Below are 14,524 nucleotides of genomic sequence, written 5' to 3'. Positions count from 1 at the left end.
TATAAACCAATTAATTACAAGCTAATTACATATGTTGATTTAATTTTAATTAAAAATCAAAGTCAAACATATATCAATTTGTGTTGGATTTATACAAAAATAAATGTTCTTTCCATGTAAAGGAAGATAAAATATATGCGCACCAACCATAGTGGGAGGATTTAGAACAAAAAGAACACAATCATCTTACTTTCTAACATGGAAATGATCGAGCACCTATTAACTTTAGACTAATGGGAAAAGAACAATGGAAAGTGGCCGGGTATATATATTTACATCCGAATAAAGCAAAAGCCATAAAGTTCCACACAACAGCATGGACGAATTGAGCAAATTATAGGACATCAACAAATATATACCATATAATAGTCATGAATATAATATAGACAATTAAGAAAGAAATACCTAAAAACAAAATGCATGATATTTTCTAACACACAAATGAAATGAAAATGATAGATCTAGTACGTGCATGCTGCATGCATGAAACTCAATTGAGAGTTGAGTTATTGGCAGACTGAGAATCAGACAAAGTGCCCATCCAAGCTGGGGGCAGCATCCCAGTCTGTTCATGAACAGTCTTGAACAACGGCGGCAACATCTTATAAACCCCAGCAACCTCCTTCATAGCCACATTGCCGCCGCCTAGGGCCTCTCCGCCTTCGCCACCATTAGTCCAAATGCTAATTTTGGGCTGAAGTCCGCGCACGGCCTCCGCATTGATCTTGGCAATTTCTTGATACATGCCATTGTTGAGCATGAGGAAGTCCCTCAGGGCGGCATAGTTGCCTCCCACAGCGTCAAGAAGAGTGCGTACGTATATGCCTTGGGCTTGGCCGAGGGCCATGAGACCCTCAGCCTCTTTCCTCTTTGCATAGAACTCTCCATCGGCACGTTGTTGACGAGCATAGAATTCCGCCTCGGCAATTGCTTTTTGTGCCTCGGCCTCTTTCTCCCTTTGGTAAAGAATTGCTTCCGTTGCTTTTTGATTCTTGTAGAGCTCCCAATTTGCCTCTTGTACCTTTGTTAATTGAGAATAGCATATTAGTGGCCAAAAAAAATTGAAAATAGCATATTATGGATCATTAATTATTAATAAATTAAGTATTAAATTTGTACCAGTGCAAAAAAAAAATTATATTTTTACTTGTACTATTTGAACCGATCATGTCATATACCATAATTAATAGAGGTATCATGCAACTCTTTCGACTTTTCATTAATCGTTTAAAGCTATTTTCAATAACTATAAAGCAACTAATTTATAAGCTACTTTCAGTAACTTATTTTACCTTTCATGATCATTGTGATCCACCACAATTAGACCTGTCAATGGATCGGGATTCGAATCGGATCGATCTAAATTTATCTCTCATCCATTACGCTAATGGGTTATCGGATTCGGATTACAATTGAATTATCGGATTGAACAAGCCAATCCATATCTGATTAGTATCAAATTCGGATCTATTTAGAGACATAGACATGATGAAAATTTTACTAGTATCTCCTACTAATTACATCATATTTGGATCGGATTCGGATTAAAATCCGATCCGTTGACAGATCTAACCCCAACAATACATTTTTGTATAAAAAATTATATTATTTAGTAAGCTAACTTCGTCCAAAAAATAAGTAAGTAGTTTAAAAGCTATTTTCGATAACTCCTTTACAACTTTCTAAGATCATTGTGCATATACACTAATTAATGCTACATGACGATACATTTTTCAATGTAAAATTTACCTTATGTAAGTAGTAATTAACTAATGTATACTTATCACATCAATTGTTAAGATGAATAGAGAACTTGCAGCATAATTTGGTCACAACTTTGTTTTGCTTTTGATGAATTATTGGAAAGTAAAATTTTCTTATTTATGCACAAATTAATTCATTACTAGCTTGTAAATTTCACTACCAAAAAAAAGTGTAATTGTTTTTGAAGAATTGTATGCATTAAAGGGGAAAAAAAGAAGTTAAAATTTTTTTTTTTTCTCAATAATACCTACCTTTGTTTCATACTCAACACTGGCCTTACTCAAGAACTCAGCCTTAAGCTTCTCCGTCCGAGTCAACGCATTCATCCTCTCCACTTCCGTCTGCAGCTCCGCATCCCTCAACGCCACCGCCTTGGCCGCCTCGACCTCTGCCACCTGCGCCTCCTTAGTCCACCCGGCCTTCTTCTTTGCCAGCTCGGCGTTGGCCTCCGCCACCTCAGCCTCCCTATGGTTCTCATACACCTTGACCTCCGTCTTCACCCTAATCTCCTCCTTTTTCCCATCCCCCTGCCTCTGCGTTGCTATGATCTTGGTCTCCGCATCAATCTTGGCGGCGTTCTGCAGCGTCTGCCCCTCCCTCAGCTTCGACCCGATCTCCCCCTTCATCCTCGCCTCCGCCACGTCCACCCTCGCCTGATTGGCCGCTTCCATCTGCGTCTTCTGCCCGAGGTACGAAAAATACTCGTGCCCCGGAACATCCACCAACTGCTTCACATTTGCATTGTAAATCAACAGCCCGAATTGGTTGAGCTCCAGCTGGACTTTCTCGAACACCTCCTGTTTGAACTCTTTGGTCCCCCTAAAAACCTCCTCCATCGTCATCGAGGCAGCCAGGACACGTGTCTCGCCCTCGATGATGCCCTGGACAAGCTCTTTCACGTGGCTGGAGAGCTTGTCGTGGCGGGAGATGAGCTTGGCGTACTTGTGGAGGGAGGGGACGTCGTCGACGCGGGGGCCGATGGTGAAGACGGCGGGGAGGATGAAGGGAAGCTTCTCGGCGCTCATGGCTTGGACTTCGAACGTGTAGTTCACGGGGGACACGTCGAAGATCATCGAGGTCTGCCCGGGGAGGATCCATGCCTTCTTCGCGATCTTTATGTCGTCGATTCCGACCCCGGTGACCACCAGGTACTCGGAAGGGCTCGCAACTTTGTACATGGTTGTAGAGAGAGATAGATGGGAGAAGGGTTGTGATATGAGGGGAGGGAATAATGAAATGAACAATATGAGTATATATATTGAGATTAGCGTAGAGTCCAAGACTCAAAGACTTTCACAGTATATATATATATATATATATATATATATATGTAATCAACAAGGAGGCTAGGAGTGGTAAAATGACTGACTTTCTATTAATTAAGACCTCTGACTTTCTATTGCCTTGGAAGAAATGATGTGGCAGACGAGTTAATTAATAGTTAGTGAAATGCATTATCTTCCTCGTCATGCCTGATCATTTCTATATATAATATAGGTAAAGACACATACATAGTAAAGGAAAAAAATTCTATGCTCGATCATCTTTATGGTGTTGGTCTTATTTTTATATTCAAAACAACCTCGTTTTGACTTTTGGGTTGAATGATTAAGCAGTTTAGATTTAAAAATGAACACTAAGAAGATCAGCAAAGGATCTGAATATCTATGCAAATAATAATTGACCTAAGAAGCACACACCAACTACTACATCATGATCGATGTTGTCGGCTCATATGGCCGGGCTCTTTAATTAGTATTTTCTTAGAAGAGGTTGATTTGAACTGTTCAAATATAATTGTTTGGGATAGACTATCTTCTTGATCATCTCAATGAAGTTTATGCAGTGCAATTGTCAGTGGAAGTTGCATGGTACTTGCTCCTGTGCTCTATTTTCAACTCTCAAAATTTGTTTTTTTTGTTTTTTTCTTTTCAATTTTTTGGTTTTTGCTTGAAATTGTCAATCATGTACTTTGAATTTGATATTGCATGTACATAGTACAAGAAATCATCAGTGTGTGGCTGTACTTGTAACGAATGAATTAGCAAAATTTGGAATGGCATGTACGGCGCCGGCCTAGCTAGGAAAGCTGGCATGTTGCAGACAGTTTTGTTTCAGGACTCCATACACAGCTGGTAATTTAATTGGATCGAAAATGTTCCAAATGGCTAACAGTTTGGTCCCTCAACTCAGATCGTCATGCAAAAAGAGGACATGTATTTAAGGACAAATTTTTCCGGACCCAAAAATGGAGGGACAATTTTGCTGATTTTGATTACCCAACGGAGCTAGTAAATTCGAAAAGGTTCCATATGGCCAAAAGTTAATTTGGTCCCTCAACTCAAAAGTCTCAAATACGGCAAAGGCATGATCTTTTTTTGGGTCAATAAATAAAATAAGCCCAAAAGAGCAAGAGCAACGCCCAACGAACAGCCTTTCAAACCCACACAAGGAAGCTGGCCCAAGTGGCAGTGGTGGGCTTGAAAGTCAAGGAACATAGTCCATTCCCAACACAAACATACTTCAAACGCACACATGATCACACGTCCAAAGTACATCCCAAATAATTTATTCACCCAATCCTTTGCTGTTTTCATTTGCCTAAGTATTATAATTTGTACCAGCACAAAAAGTAGTACTCAACTGATCATAACAAAAAATAGTATATTAGTATTTGTACTGAACTGATCATATCATTACCCATAATTAATAGAGGTGTCAAATAGTAGTACTCCTTAGAAGTTAGAAGTTTTATAACTTATTTTCAATAGATACTTTCAATAACTATAAAGCAACTAATTATTTACAAGCTACTTTCAATAACTTATTTTACCTTTTCAAGATCATTGTGATCGATTCATCCACCACAACAATAGATTTTTGAATAAAAAAAATTATATTATCTAGTAAGAAAACTTCCTCCCAAAAAGGCAAAAAATAAGTAGTTTAAAAGCTATTTTCAATAACTCTTCTTCAACTTTCAAGATTATTGTGCATGTACACTAATGCTACATGAAAAAAATAAAAAAGAAGAGAAGAACTAAGCGTGCAGCTTCCAACCGACCCCACTTGGTTAAAAAATGGAAAAAACAGTAAATGAAATAAAATTGATATTTATTCATCCATAAGGTCTAACAATTAATGAGTGCTAATTGCCTTATAACAACACAACTCAGACCTCAATAGGGATGGCCATTTTTTCTGTGGGTTTGGGTACCCGCGGTACCTACTCTATTAGGGTAGTGTGGGTATGGGTATACATGTTAATACCCGTATAAAAAATGGGCGGATATAGATGATACCCGTGGTTTACCCAAACCCTCTATTTTAAAATTTAATTTTTTTATTATTAAATTAAAGTATAATGAACTTAAAATTTAAATTTAAATTGCAATTAAACTAATGAATGAATAAAAATAGGAAAATTGAAAAAACATATGGATAAATTAAACTAAAAAACGTAAATTAATTGATCAATTTTTTTTGTGGGTATTTGCCCGCTGGGTCAAATAGCCATCTCTAGACACCAATCACTATATAACCTAAATTAGCTAAAGGCCCATAAATTTATATATAATATAGAGAAAATTACATATTTAGTCAACTTATTTTATAGCTAGTTCAATTTTGGTCCACGATCTTTTTTAAATTCTATTTTGGTCCACTAATTGTTTCACTTGTTCAATAAAAATTCAAATTTGTTTTCTCAAATTTGGCCTGCCTTTTACCCTATCAAATCTCACCCAAATTAAGCAAACATATACTTGTTTTAAAACTATGCATCTCCTCTTTACAACCATACAAAGATCATTCAAATCGGAATTCTAAAACTCAAGATAATTAACCCCAAAGTAGATTACTCGAAACATCCAATTTTTTCCAAAAAATTTTCAGATTTTTCAAACTTCACCAAACTTCAATTCTCTTCGATTCTAATACTCTAAATTGGTTCCTATGACTAACAAATGATGAAAGACAATTTATACTTCAATTATAATTGAAGCAAACACAATTCAAATGATTTAAAATCATAAACCTCAAAACTGAAATTTCGAACTGGACCTTTATTGAACTATTGAAATAATTAGTGGATCAAAACATAACTTAAAAATTATTGTGAATCAAAATTAAACTAGATATAAAATAAGTAAACCAAATTTGTAATTTTCTCATATATATAGATATATATATATATATAAGCCCAATCAATAAATAAGGCACAACATAGAAAGTAGTAATAGCCTAATATTTCCATCACCAATCTCTTTTTTTTGTCGAAATTAAAATTTTATTATATCAAAGTAAATTTACAATAAAAAAAGTTTTATGAGGTAGGATGTGGAGCTGATATTTATTTTCTTGGTATTAGCCGAAAAGCTGCATAGTCCAGTTCCACAATCCTCTCTCTCTTACTAGGCCTATTTATTGATAAACTACATGATCCAACAGAGGTCCAAAAGCACACATCACCCAAAATTAAAAACCCAAAAAACCGTAATCCTAAACAGAAGAGTACCGGCCACCACGCAACAACCCCCACAAAAACTCCCATTAGTCATTACTTGTCAATTTTCTAAACAAGCAATGACCAAATCCCAAATCCTGAGCAACAAACCAAAAACCTGAGGAGCCCAATTGCATAGGCAGTCATTGCCCCGAGAGGCAAAACATCGCTTCACTGGACCACAGCAACCATCAACATCCTCCGCTGTAGCTGGAAGCGAGGCTGCTACTTGCTGTGGTGCTGCTGAAGGCGAGGCTGCTACTTGCTGTGGTGCCACAAGCTCTTGTACCTTTTGTTAATTAAGAATGGCATGTAATGTTGGTGTTAGATGAAGCCATGATTTTGTGCATCATTAATTATTAATAAAGTATTTATTAGCGTACAAAAAATAATCATTATTTGTCAAATCTGAACATATCATGTCTTTCTGACAAAACAAAAACTGATTATGTCTTATACCATATTTAATAGAAGTGTCAACTCAGGACCAGTTGTATAACTTATTTTCAATAACTTAATAAGAAATAAAAAATAAAAAAACTTATTTTCAACAACTTAATAAAAAATAAAAATAAAAAGCCAACCCCCAGCACCCTCCCTCCCCTTCCTCCCCCACCCTTTCCCCACCCAGGCCACCGCCCCTCCCCTCCAAACCCAAGCCACCCCCCACCTCCCCCGCAAACCCAGGCCACCCCCTCCACCTCCCTCGCCCCTCCAGACCCTCACTGACCAGCACCGAACCCGAGCTCCACTCTCAGATTGTCGTACGGGTACACTTTCGGCGCAAATGGGATCTTCGACGCCTTGTCGTTCCACACGGCCAACAAGCCCAGCGATGCGAAGAAGCTCAAACCCCCGCAGAGCCAGGCCAAAGCCTCGTACTTTCCGACGGTGTCGGCGATGCGATCAATGCAGGGCTCCGGAAACGGCGTGCCGTTGTCCTAGACGAGCTCGTCGTTTACATGGAGGGGTCGGTCGGGGACGATGTGCTTGCCGACGGGTAGGCCCATGCCGGCACGGAACAGTAGAGAGGAGGCTGCGGAGCGCGAAACGACGCCGTTTCGGCCCGGGCTTCGACTTCCTGGGCTGCGCCGTCGACGGCCTCGGCGACTTCGTCTCCATCACTCTCGACCCGCAGGTCCTCCCGGGAGAGATCTCCATCTCCGAGATCTCCGGCAACCATTCCAAGAAGCTCAGCAAGAATCCGATCTGGAACTGCGCCGGCATCGCCGCCATCGAGGTCATGAAGATGCTTGGCGTGCGCTTCGTCGGCCTCTCCCTCTCTCTGGAAAAGGGCCTGCCACTGGGAAGTGGGCTGGGATCCAGTGGGTTGGAGAGTTCCTGCAGATAAGGCTTGAGAGAATGGATTGGGAGAGAATTGTTTAAGGGTTTGGGGGGGAGGGGCGAGGGAGGTGGAGGGGGTGGCCTGGGTTTGCGGGGGAGGTGGGTGGTGGCTTGGGTTTGGAGGGGAGGGGCGGTGGCCTGGGTGGGGAAAGGGTGGGGGAGGAAGGGGAGGGAGGGTGCTGGGGGTTAGCTTTTTTTTTTTTTTTTTTCAATTTTATATAATTTTAATGGTTTTTTTTTATTTTTTTATAATTTTGGTTTAGTGGTTATTTTTAAATGCTAAATTAATATTTAATGGTGGGGTCCGCGTGTGCCACGTAAGCGCCACGTAAGCATTTAACGGTCAGACTAACGGAGGTATTCAATTGACAAAAAACATAAGTTGATGTACCCTAATGAAAGTTTTTAAACTAGAGGTACCCAACTGATAAGTGATGTATAGTTGAGGTATATATATGTAATTAACCCAACTTATTTTCAATAACTCTTCCGACTTTTTAATAACCATTTAAAGCTACTTCAACTAATTTAAGAGTTACTTTCAATCACTTTTTCTTTTTTGGTCTGATACTTTCAATAACTTATTTAACCTTTTGATGAACATTGTCATCCGCCACAATAATACATTTTAGTTAGTAAATTTCGTCCAAAAAATAAGTAAGTAGTTTAAATAACACAACCTCTTCTATTTAGGGATCTCTTAAATAAATTTGTTTAAAGAATTTTTTGTGAGGTCTACTCCACATAATATTTTGATGATCAGAACTATTTATTTTTTTGATCTCTATTGAAATATTGACCTTGCAAAAAATTAGGTTAACCGAAAATCATTTCACCATTAATTAAATGGTCACTATTTAAAGTGTTTATCAAAAATATTTTTTTGTCTATTTATTTTATCAAAATTTGATAGCTTAATGATTTTCAATTTATTTAATTTTTTACAAGAATAATTTTTGAATATAGACCCAAAAAATAAACGGTTTTGATCATTAAAATATTATATAAGATGAGCCCATAAATAGAGGGGCCTCTTACATAACAATCACAACTTGTCACATAATTTGATTACTAAATATGATGTATAACATTGTGTTTTATTCGAAAGCAATATTTTCCTGCATATGCGCAAATTAATTCATTATCAACTTGTGAATTTCACAACCAAAAAAACTTGTAAAATTAATTCTTTTATTTAATTGTATGCCTTGAGGGGGGAAAAGGAGCACACGTAGAGTAAAAAAGTATTTTTTTTCTCTATAACAATCAGGACTAAAACAAGCAGCAATAAAACAAGCCATTTTGTCTGCTTTTGATTTTGTAATTAGACTACACTCTTTCAGGCCAATTTAAGAAAAGCCAACATTGTAGTTCCCAAAACAATTGTGTGGGACCAGATCTCACTTCCACAGCAATGGATTCTACAAAATCAAGTGCCTGTTAGACCATTAGAAAACCAAGAGGTAGAACAAATAGTTGAACGCCAAGATGGTGATGTGGAAATAAGATTCTCTTCTACCAGGTCTACGAGAATTAGTAGGACAACTACTGGAACTAGCTCTAGACATTCTAGTGCTAGAACATCTTCTAATACTACTCGAGATGTTGCAAATGAATATGATAAAATAATCATAGGCGGAGTAACTCAAACATCAAATCAAGTAAATCAACCTTGGTATAGGGTTGAAACTCCAGAAACTCAAGGTAGGATAAGGAGGCCAAAATCTCCTACTCTTTCTAACATAGAAAGAGATCTATATGTCCATGTTTTACAACAGGAGGAAACCTTTCAGATTAACCATGATCTCATAAAAAGAGAATATATGAGTCATTGGAATAGCCGAAAAAGAAGTTGGTTAGAAAAAACTTTTAGTGAAAATCAGAAAAATGTTTTACATCAAGCTTTTATTTCCTGTATCTTAAGGAATAAAAAGAATATACCTTTTTTTCAAATGGTTTGAGCAATATGCTAAAATAAATCATTTAAAAGAATTTGAAATGGTGATTAATACTCTTGAAAGTTGAAACCCCTTTCAAAAATTATACAGCTAAAGATGAGAAAATTGTGAAAGCAATTCATCCTCCAACTATTCCTTTGGATATAAGGGAAGCTCAAGCTTCACCTTTTAAAGATAATGGGCAATTAACAAAGCTAGACGAAGTAACTGCTGAACATATAGGCAGCCTAGTATCTCAAGGAAACTATACCAACCTGTTCCTTCAATCTTTAGGAGCACAGACAACCAGAATTGAAGAATCTTTAAAAGATTTAAGTCCTAAAGAAATAACTTCTAAAAAGACAAGTCTTAAAATATCCAATGAAGAAGTTATGTTTAAACCACCACCAAGCTTAGGGAATATTAAGCTTAAAGGATCAATGGCACAAAATGAAGAAGTTATGGATGAAATAATCAGTAGAATTTCTAAACTTAACATTGCAGGATCCAGCAACAGGAATATTAATGTCTTGTCTAAAAAAGACTCTGACACAGAAGAAGACTTAGAAGAAGTCTTTCGTAAAGATCCAAGTAAAGAAAATCCAGCAGAACAGGTAAATAAAATTTACAGAATCTAAATTCGTTTCATGTACGTACTACTTACCTTGGTTTCATAGTGAACACTAGCCTTACTCAAGAACTGAGGCTTCTCCGTCCTGGTCAAGGCATTCAACCTCTCCACCCCCTTCTGCAGCTCCACCACCTGCGCCTTCTTCTTCACCAGCTCGGCGTTCGCCTCCACCACCTCAGCCTCCCTCAGCTTCGACCCAATCTCCCCCTTCATCCTCGCCTCCGCCACGTCCACCCTCACCTTCGCTAATGAAATGAATAATATGAGGACTACGTATATATATATTGAGAATTTGAGATCCGCCTAGCAGAGTCCAAGACTTATAATAGTGGATCGTCATTTGCCTTTCGTATGTATATTGACATTTAGCATTTCTGTATGTCTTAAATGAGTCGGACACCAATGAAATAGTTTTGGAGCAAATTAAATGGTCAAATATTGCAGTCCAAGACCAATGAGTCTCTTCTTTTTTTTTTTTTTTTGGTCGAATAGTCTCTTCTTTTTTTGGTAGAGCAATGAGCTAGTCTCTTCCCTCACAGCATATTGTAGGCTTTGTAGTCGTTCGAGTTCGAGAGACGTGGACTTTCTATCGCATTGTTAGACATGAAAAAAACAAAGCAAGCATGCATAGGTACTAAGACATGAAAAACACAGAGAAAAGCATGCATAGGTACTGAAATTTGAGTAACTGTTTGTACTAAGGTTTTCCGTTCTTATGTCGGCCACTAATTATTTGACGGTTATTTTTAAATTAATAACACACACTTTTTGTTACATCTGCTGCTTTAGATGGTGTATTTGTCGAGACGGGTGGACTTACTTTAGATTGTGTATTTTTTTTAATATCTAATTTAGACAGTCGAGACGCGGACTTTCCAAAAAACAAAATCTATCAACAACTCAAAACAAGCAGACTGTAAACATCAAGTATCACCAAGCCGCTTCCCTCCCCTGTGCGACTGTGTGCTCAACCACTCATCTAGTCAAGATTCAGCTAAGTCTAAGGTACCAAATCTGTTCCTCTCTCTTGCTCTCTAAAATTCAACTTGCTCTCTCTTGCTCTCTTGCTTTTAGTAAAAGTAAATTCTTTTTTTTCAAGCATTTAGTAAAAGTATATTTTTTTTCCATCCTATGTAGTGTGGTATTTTTGAATATCTCCTTCAAGTTTTTACTTGACTTTCCCAATTACCAAGCCCCAAAGCCTAAGAAAAGGTAAATTCTCTTAAATTCTTTTAAATTATGAGTTTAATTTTAGGGTTTTAATTTGAAGTTTTGAGTTAGAGTTTTAATTAAGGATTCTAGATTTTTAATTTATGTTTGATGGTGATAATTAAGAGTTCATTTGATTTAATTTAGGGGTTGCTAGTTGTTGATATTTTGTTATTTTGTGAAGATGATAATTTTTTTTATTTGTAAATTTTAAATATAGAATAGAGTCATAGAAGTTTAATTAGACATTAGTTTACACATTTCTAATGTTTTACATGTAATTTACAGTTTATAATGTCGAATCAACATCAAAATTTTAAATCAAGAAAAACTATTCTTTCATTTTTCAAGAAAAAACATCAACCATCAACATCAAGTGAGCATACTTCTCCACCTATAAGTGATGCTCCAATTTGTGATGAGGAATCACCTTCTAAATTTCAAAGAGTTAAGTCACAAAGAGTTGAGCCCCAACAAGTTGATACCACAAATATTGAACGTGATCCGGGAAAACGTAGAGCAATATATTTCAACATATCCTATCAATTCTCGTGATGATGTTCGAAGAGCATACTTGCTTTATGGATCTTGTCAACCCAAATTAGATGAGTATCCACGCTCTCTCTATAAAGAGCAATATTGTCGGTTTCAATATAATTGGTTTAAAAAGTTTGAATGGCTTGAGTATTTCGTATATAAAGACAAGGTATATTGTTTTCCTTGCTTCCTTTTTAAAAGTGATATATCACGTCATACTTTATTCACTTCTCAAGGGTTTGATGATTGGAAGAGGGTCGGTGGGGCCCATTGTTTCCTTCAAAAGCATGTTGGGCTTCCAAATTCACCACATGGTCTTAATATGCAAAGTTGGTATAGCTTGAAAAATGTGTGTGGGTATATAGACAAAGTGATGAATCCACAACCACCACAAAATGTTACACAAAATCGGTTGCGGGTTAAGGTCACAATAGAGACCATTAGAGTGATTGCTAAACAAGCACTTGCTTTTAGAGGCAATGATGAATCTAATGAATCATCGAGTCGTGAAAATTTTGTTGAATTGCTCAAATATAGTGCAAGCTTGAATGAAGATATTGCAAATATTGTCTTAGACCGAGCTCCTGGAAATGTCAAATATATTTCTCCTAAGATCCAAAAAGAGATTTTGAATATTCTTGCTAACAAAGTTAGGAATAAGATCCGTGAGGAGGTTGGGGTTGCCAAGTTTTGTATACTTGTTGATGAAGCACTTGATGAATCAGGTAAGGAGCAAATGGCATGGCCATTATTTTAAGATTTGTTGATGTTAATGAGTTTGTTAAAGAACGGTTCTTTCATGTTGTGAGTGTGGAGGACACTTGTGCCTTAACTCTTAAGAGTGAGATAGAGAAAGTGTTTGGTCAATACAACCTTCAAGTAGAAAATATGCATGGTCAAGGATATGATGGCGCTAGCAATATGTGAAGTGAATAGAATGAATTAAAGGCTTTCTTTCTTCAAGATTGTCCATATGCATATTATGTACATTGTTTTGTTCATCGTCTACAACTAGCTTTGAATGCAGCAGTTCAAGGTATGCAAGATGTCTATTTGTTTTTCTCGTTGTTGAATAATATTGTGAACTTGATTGGTTCTTCTGCCAAACGAGTTTATAAGTTAAGGTTTACTCGAGAAGATGAAATTGCAAGACAATTGGAGAGGGAGAACTTGAATCTGGTACATGGGCTAATCTGACTTGTAGTTTGTCACGACCTGGAGCTACTCATTGGAGCTCTCATTTTGGTTCTATTATGAGGTTAATTGTTCTATACAGTGCAACCACTATAGTACGTTCTTGAAAACATTAAGCAAAATGGACTCAACTTTAAAATACGTAGGGAAGCTAAAGGTGCTTATAGTGGTATGTGGTCTTTTCAATTTGTGTTTCACTTGCATTTGATGAATAAAGTTATGGGAATCACTTATATGTTTTGTCAAGCCTTGCAGAATGAGTCTCAAGACATCCTAAATACTATAAACTTAGTTTCAAATTCAAAATTTCTTCTTCAAAAATTGAGAAACAGTGGTTAGGATAAGTTCATTAGGAATGTGGTATCTTTTTGTGAGAAATATGGCATTGATGTCCAAGATTTGAGTGCTCGCCATATGGATGGTACAGGTCGAAGTTGTTAGCAACAAGATTTTATTACAGTTGAGCATTATTATCATTTTGATATATTTAATACTGTAATAGAGTTTCAGTTGATGGAGTTAGATAGCAGATTCACTAAGGAAACAATGGAACTTTTTAGCCTTAGCTCAGCATTAGATCCTCGTGATGAAGGGGAGCTTCTCGGCGCTCATGGCTTGGACTTCCAACGTGTAGTTCATGGGGGACACGTCAAAGATCAACGAGGTCTGCCCGGGGAGGATCCATGCTTTCTCCGCCATATTTATGTCCTCGATTCTGTACTCGGAAGTGCTCGGAACTTTGTACATGGTTGTAGAGAGAGAGAGAGAGAGAGAGAGAGAGAGAGAGAGAATTAAAAAAAAAAAAAGGAAGGGAAGGAATAATGAAATGAATAATATGAGTACGTATATATATTGAGATTAACCTAGCTAGAGTCCAAGACTTCGACAGTTCACAATATATTACGGAATCAACAAGTAGGAGTGGATTGAACCAAAAAAAAAACAAGGAGGAATGGTAGAATCACGTTCTATTCCATTAGAAGATCGATTTTCCTTTTAAACTTTCATAGATATATATTTTTTGTTTAAAATTGGTCAAATTACACGCAGGTACCTCAAGCATACACTTTGTTCACTTGAGTACCCCAATAAAAAAAAGTTGCTCAGAGGTACCTTAACTACTGATTTTGCACACCCAAGTACCTTCGTTAACTATTTTGTCGGGGAGGCCGTTAAGTGCCTACGTGGCACACTGACATACCCTTAGAAACATGCCACGTGGACAAAAATATAATAAAAAATGAAATAAATTTAAAAGAACTAATTATTTAAAAAGACTCAAAAAATTTAAAAAAAAAAAATGGAGTTGCAGGGGCTAGTGCAGCAGCCTCCCTCCGTCTCCCACCCCTCCCTCCAAGACCCACCCAACCCAGCCATCCACCGTACCCCTCCGACCCCAGCTAC

At 37.3% G+C, this 14,524-nt stretch overlaps 1 protein-coding gene across 1 annotated transcript; it reads right to left on the bottom strand.

The window, feature by feature from the left end:
* Window positions 1-473: 473 nt before the first annotated feature.
* On the bottom strand, window positions 474-2,971 carry LOC147279211 (flotillin-like protein 4). The gene is made up of 2 exons (XM_086251831.1): window positions 2,016-2,971; window positions 474-1,021 (listed from the first exon to the last, which is right to left on the bottom strand). The coding sequence occupies exons 1-2, from the start codon at window positions 2,940-2,942 to the stop codon at window positions 491-493; spliced, it is 1,458 nt and encodes a 485-aa protein (XP_086107957.1). The 5' UTR covers window positions 2,943-2,971; the 3' UTR covers window positions 474-490.
* Between the last annotated feature and the right edge of the window lie 11,553 nt (window positions 2,972-14,524).

Source organism: Dryas octopetala, chromosome 7 (genome assembly GCF_963921425.1).
Source record: "Dryas octopetala chromosome 7, drDryOcto1.1, whole genome shotgun sequence".
Taxonomy (NCBI): Eukaryota; Viridiplantae; Streptophyta; class Magnoliopsida; order Rosales; family Rosaceae; genus Dryas; species Dryas octopetala.
Note: the sequence above shows the minus strand (reverse complement) of the source record. Positions and strands in the feature narration are given on the sequence as shown.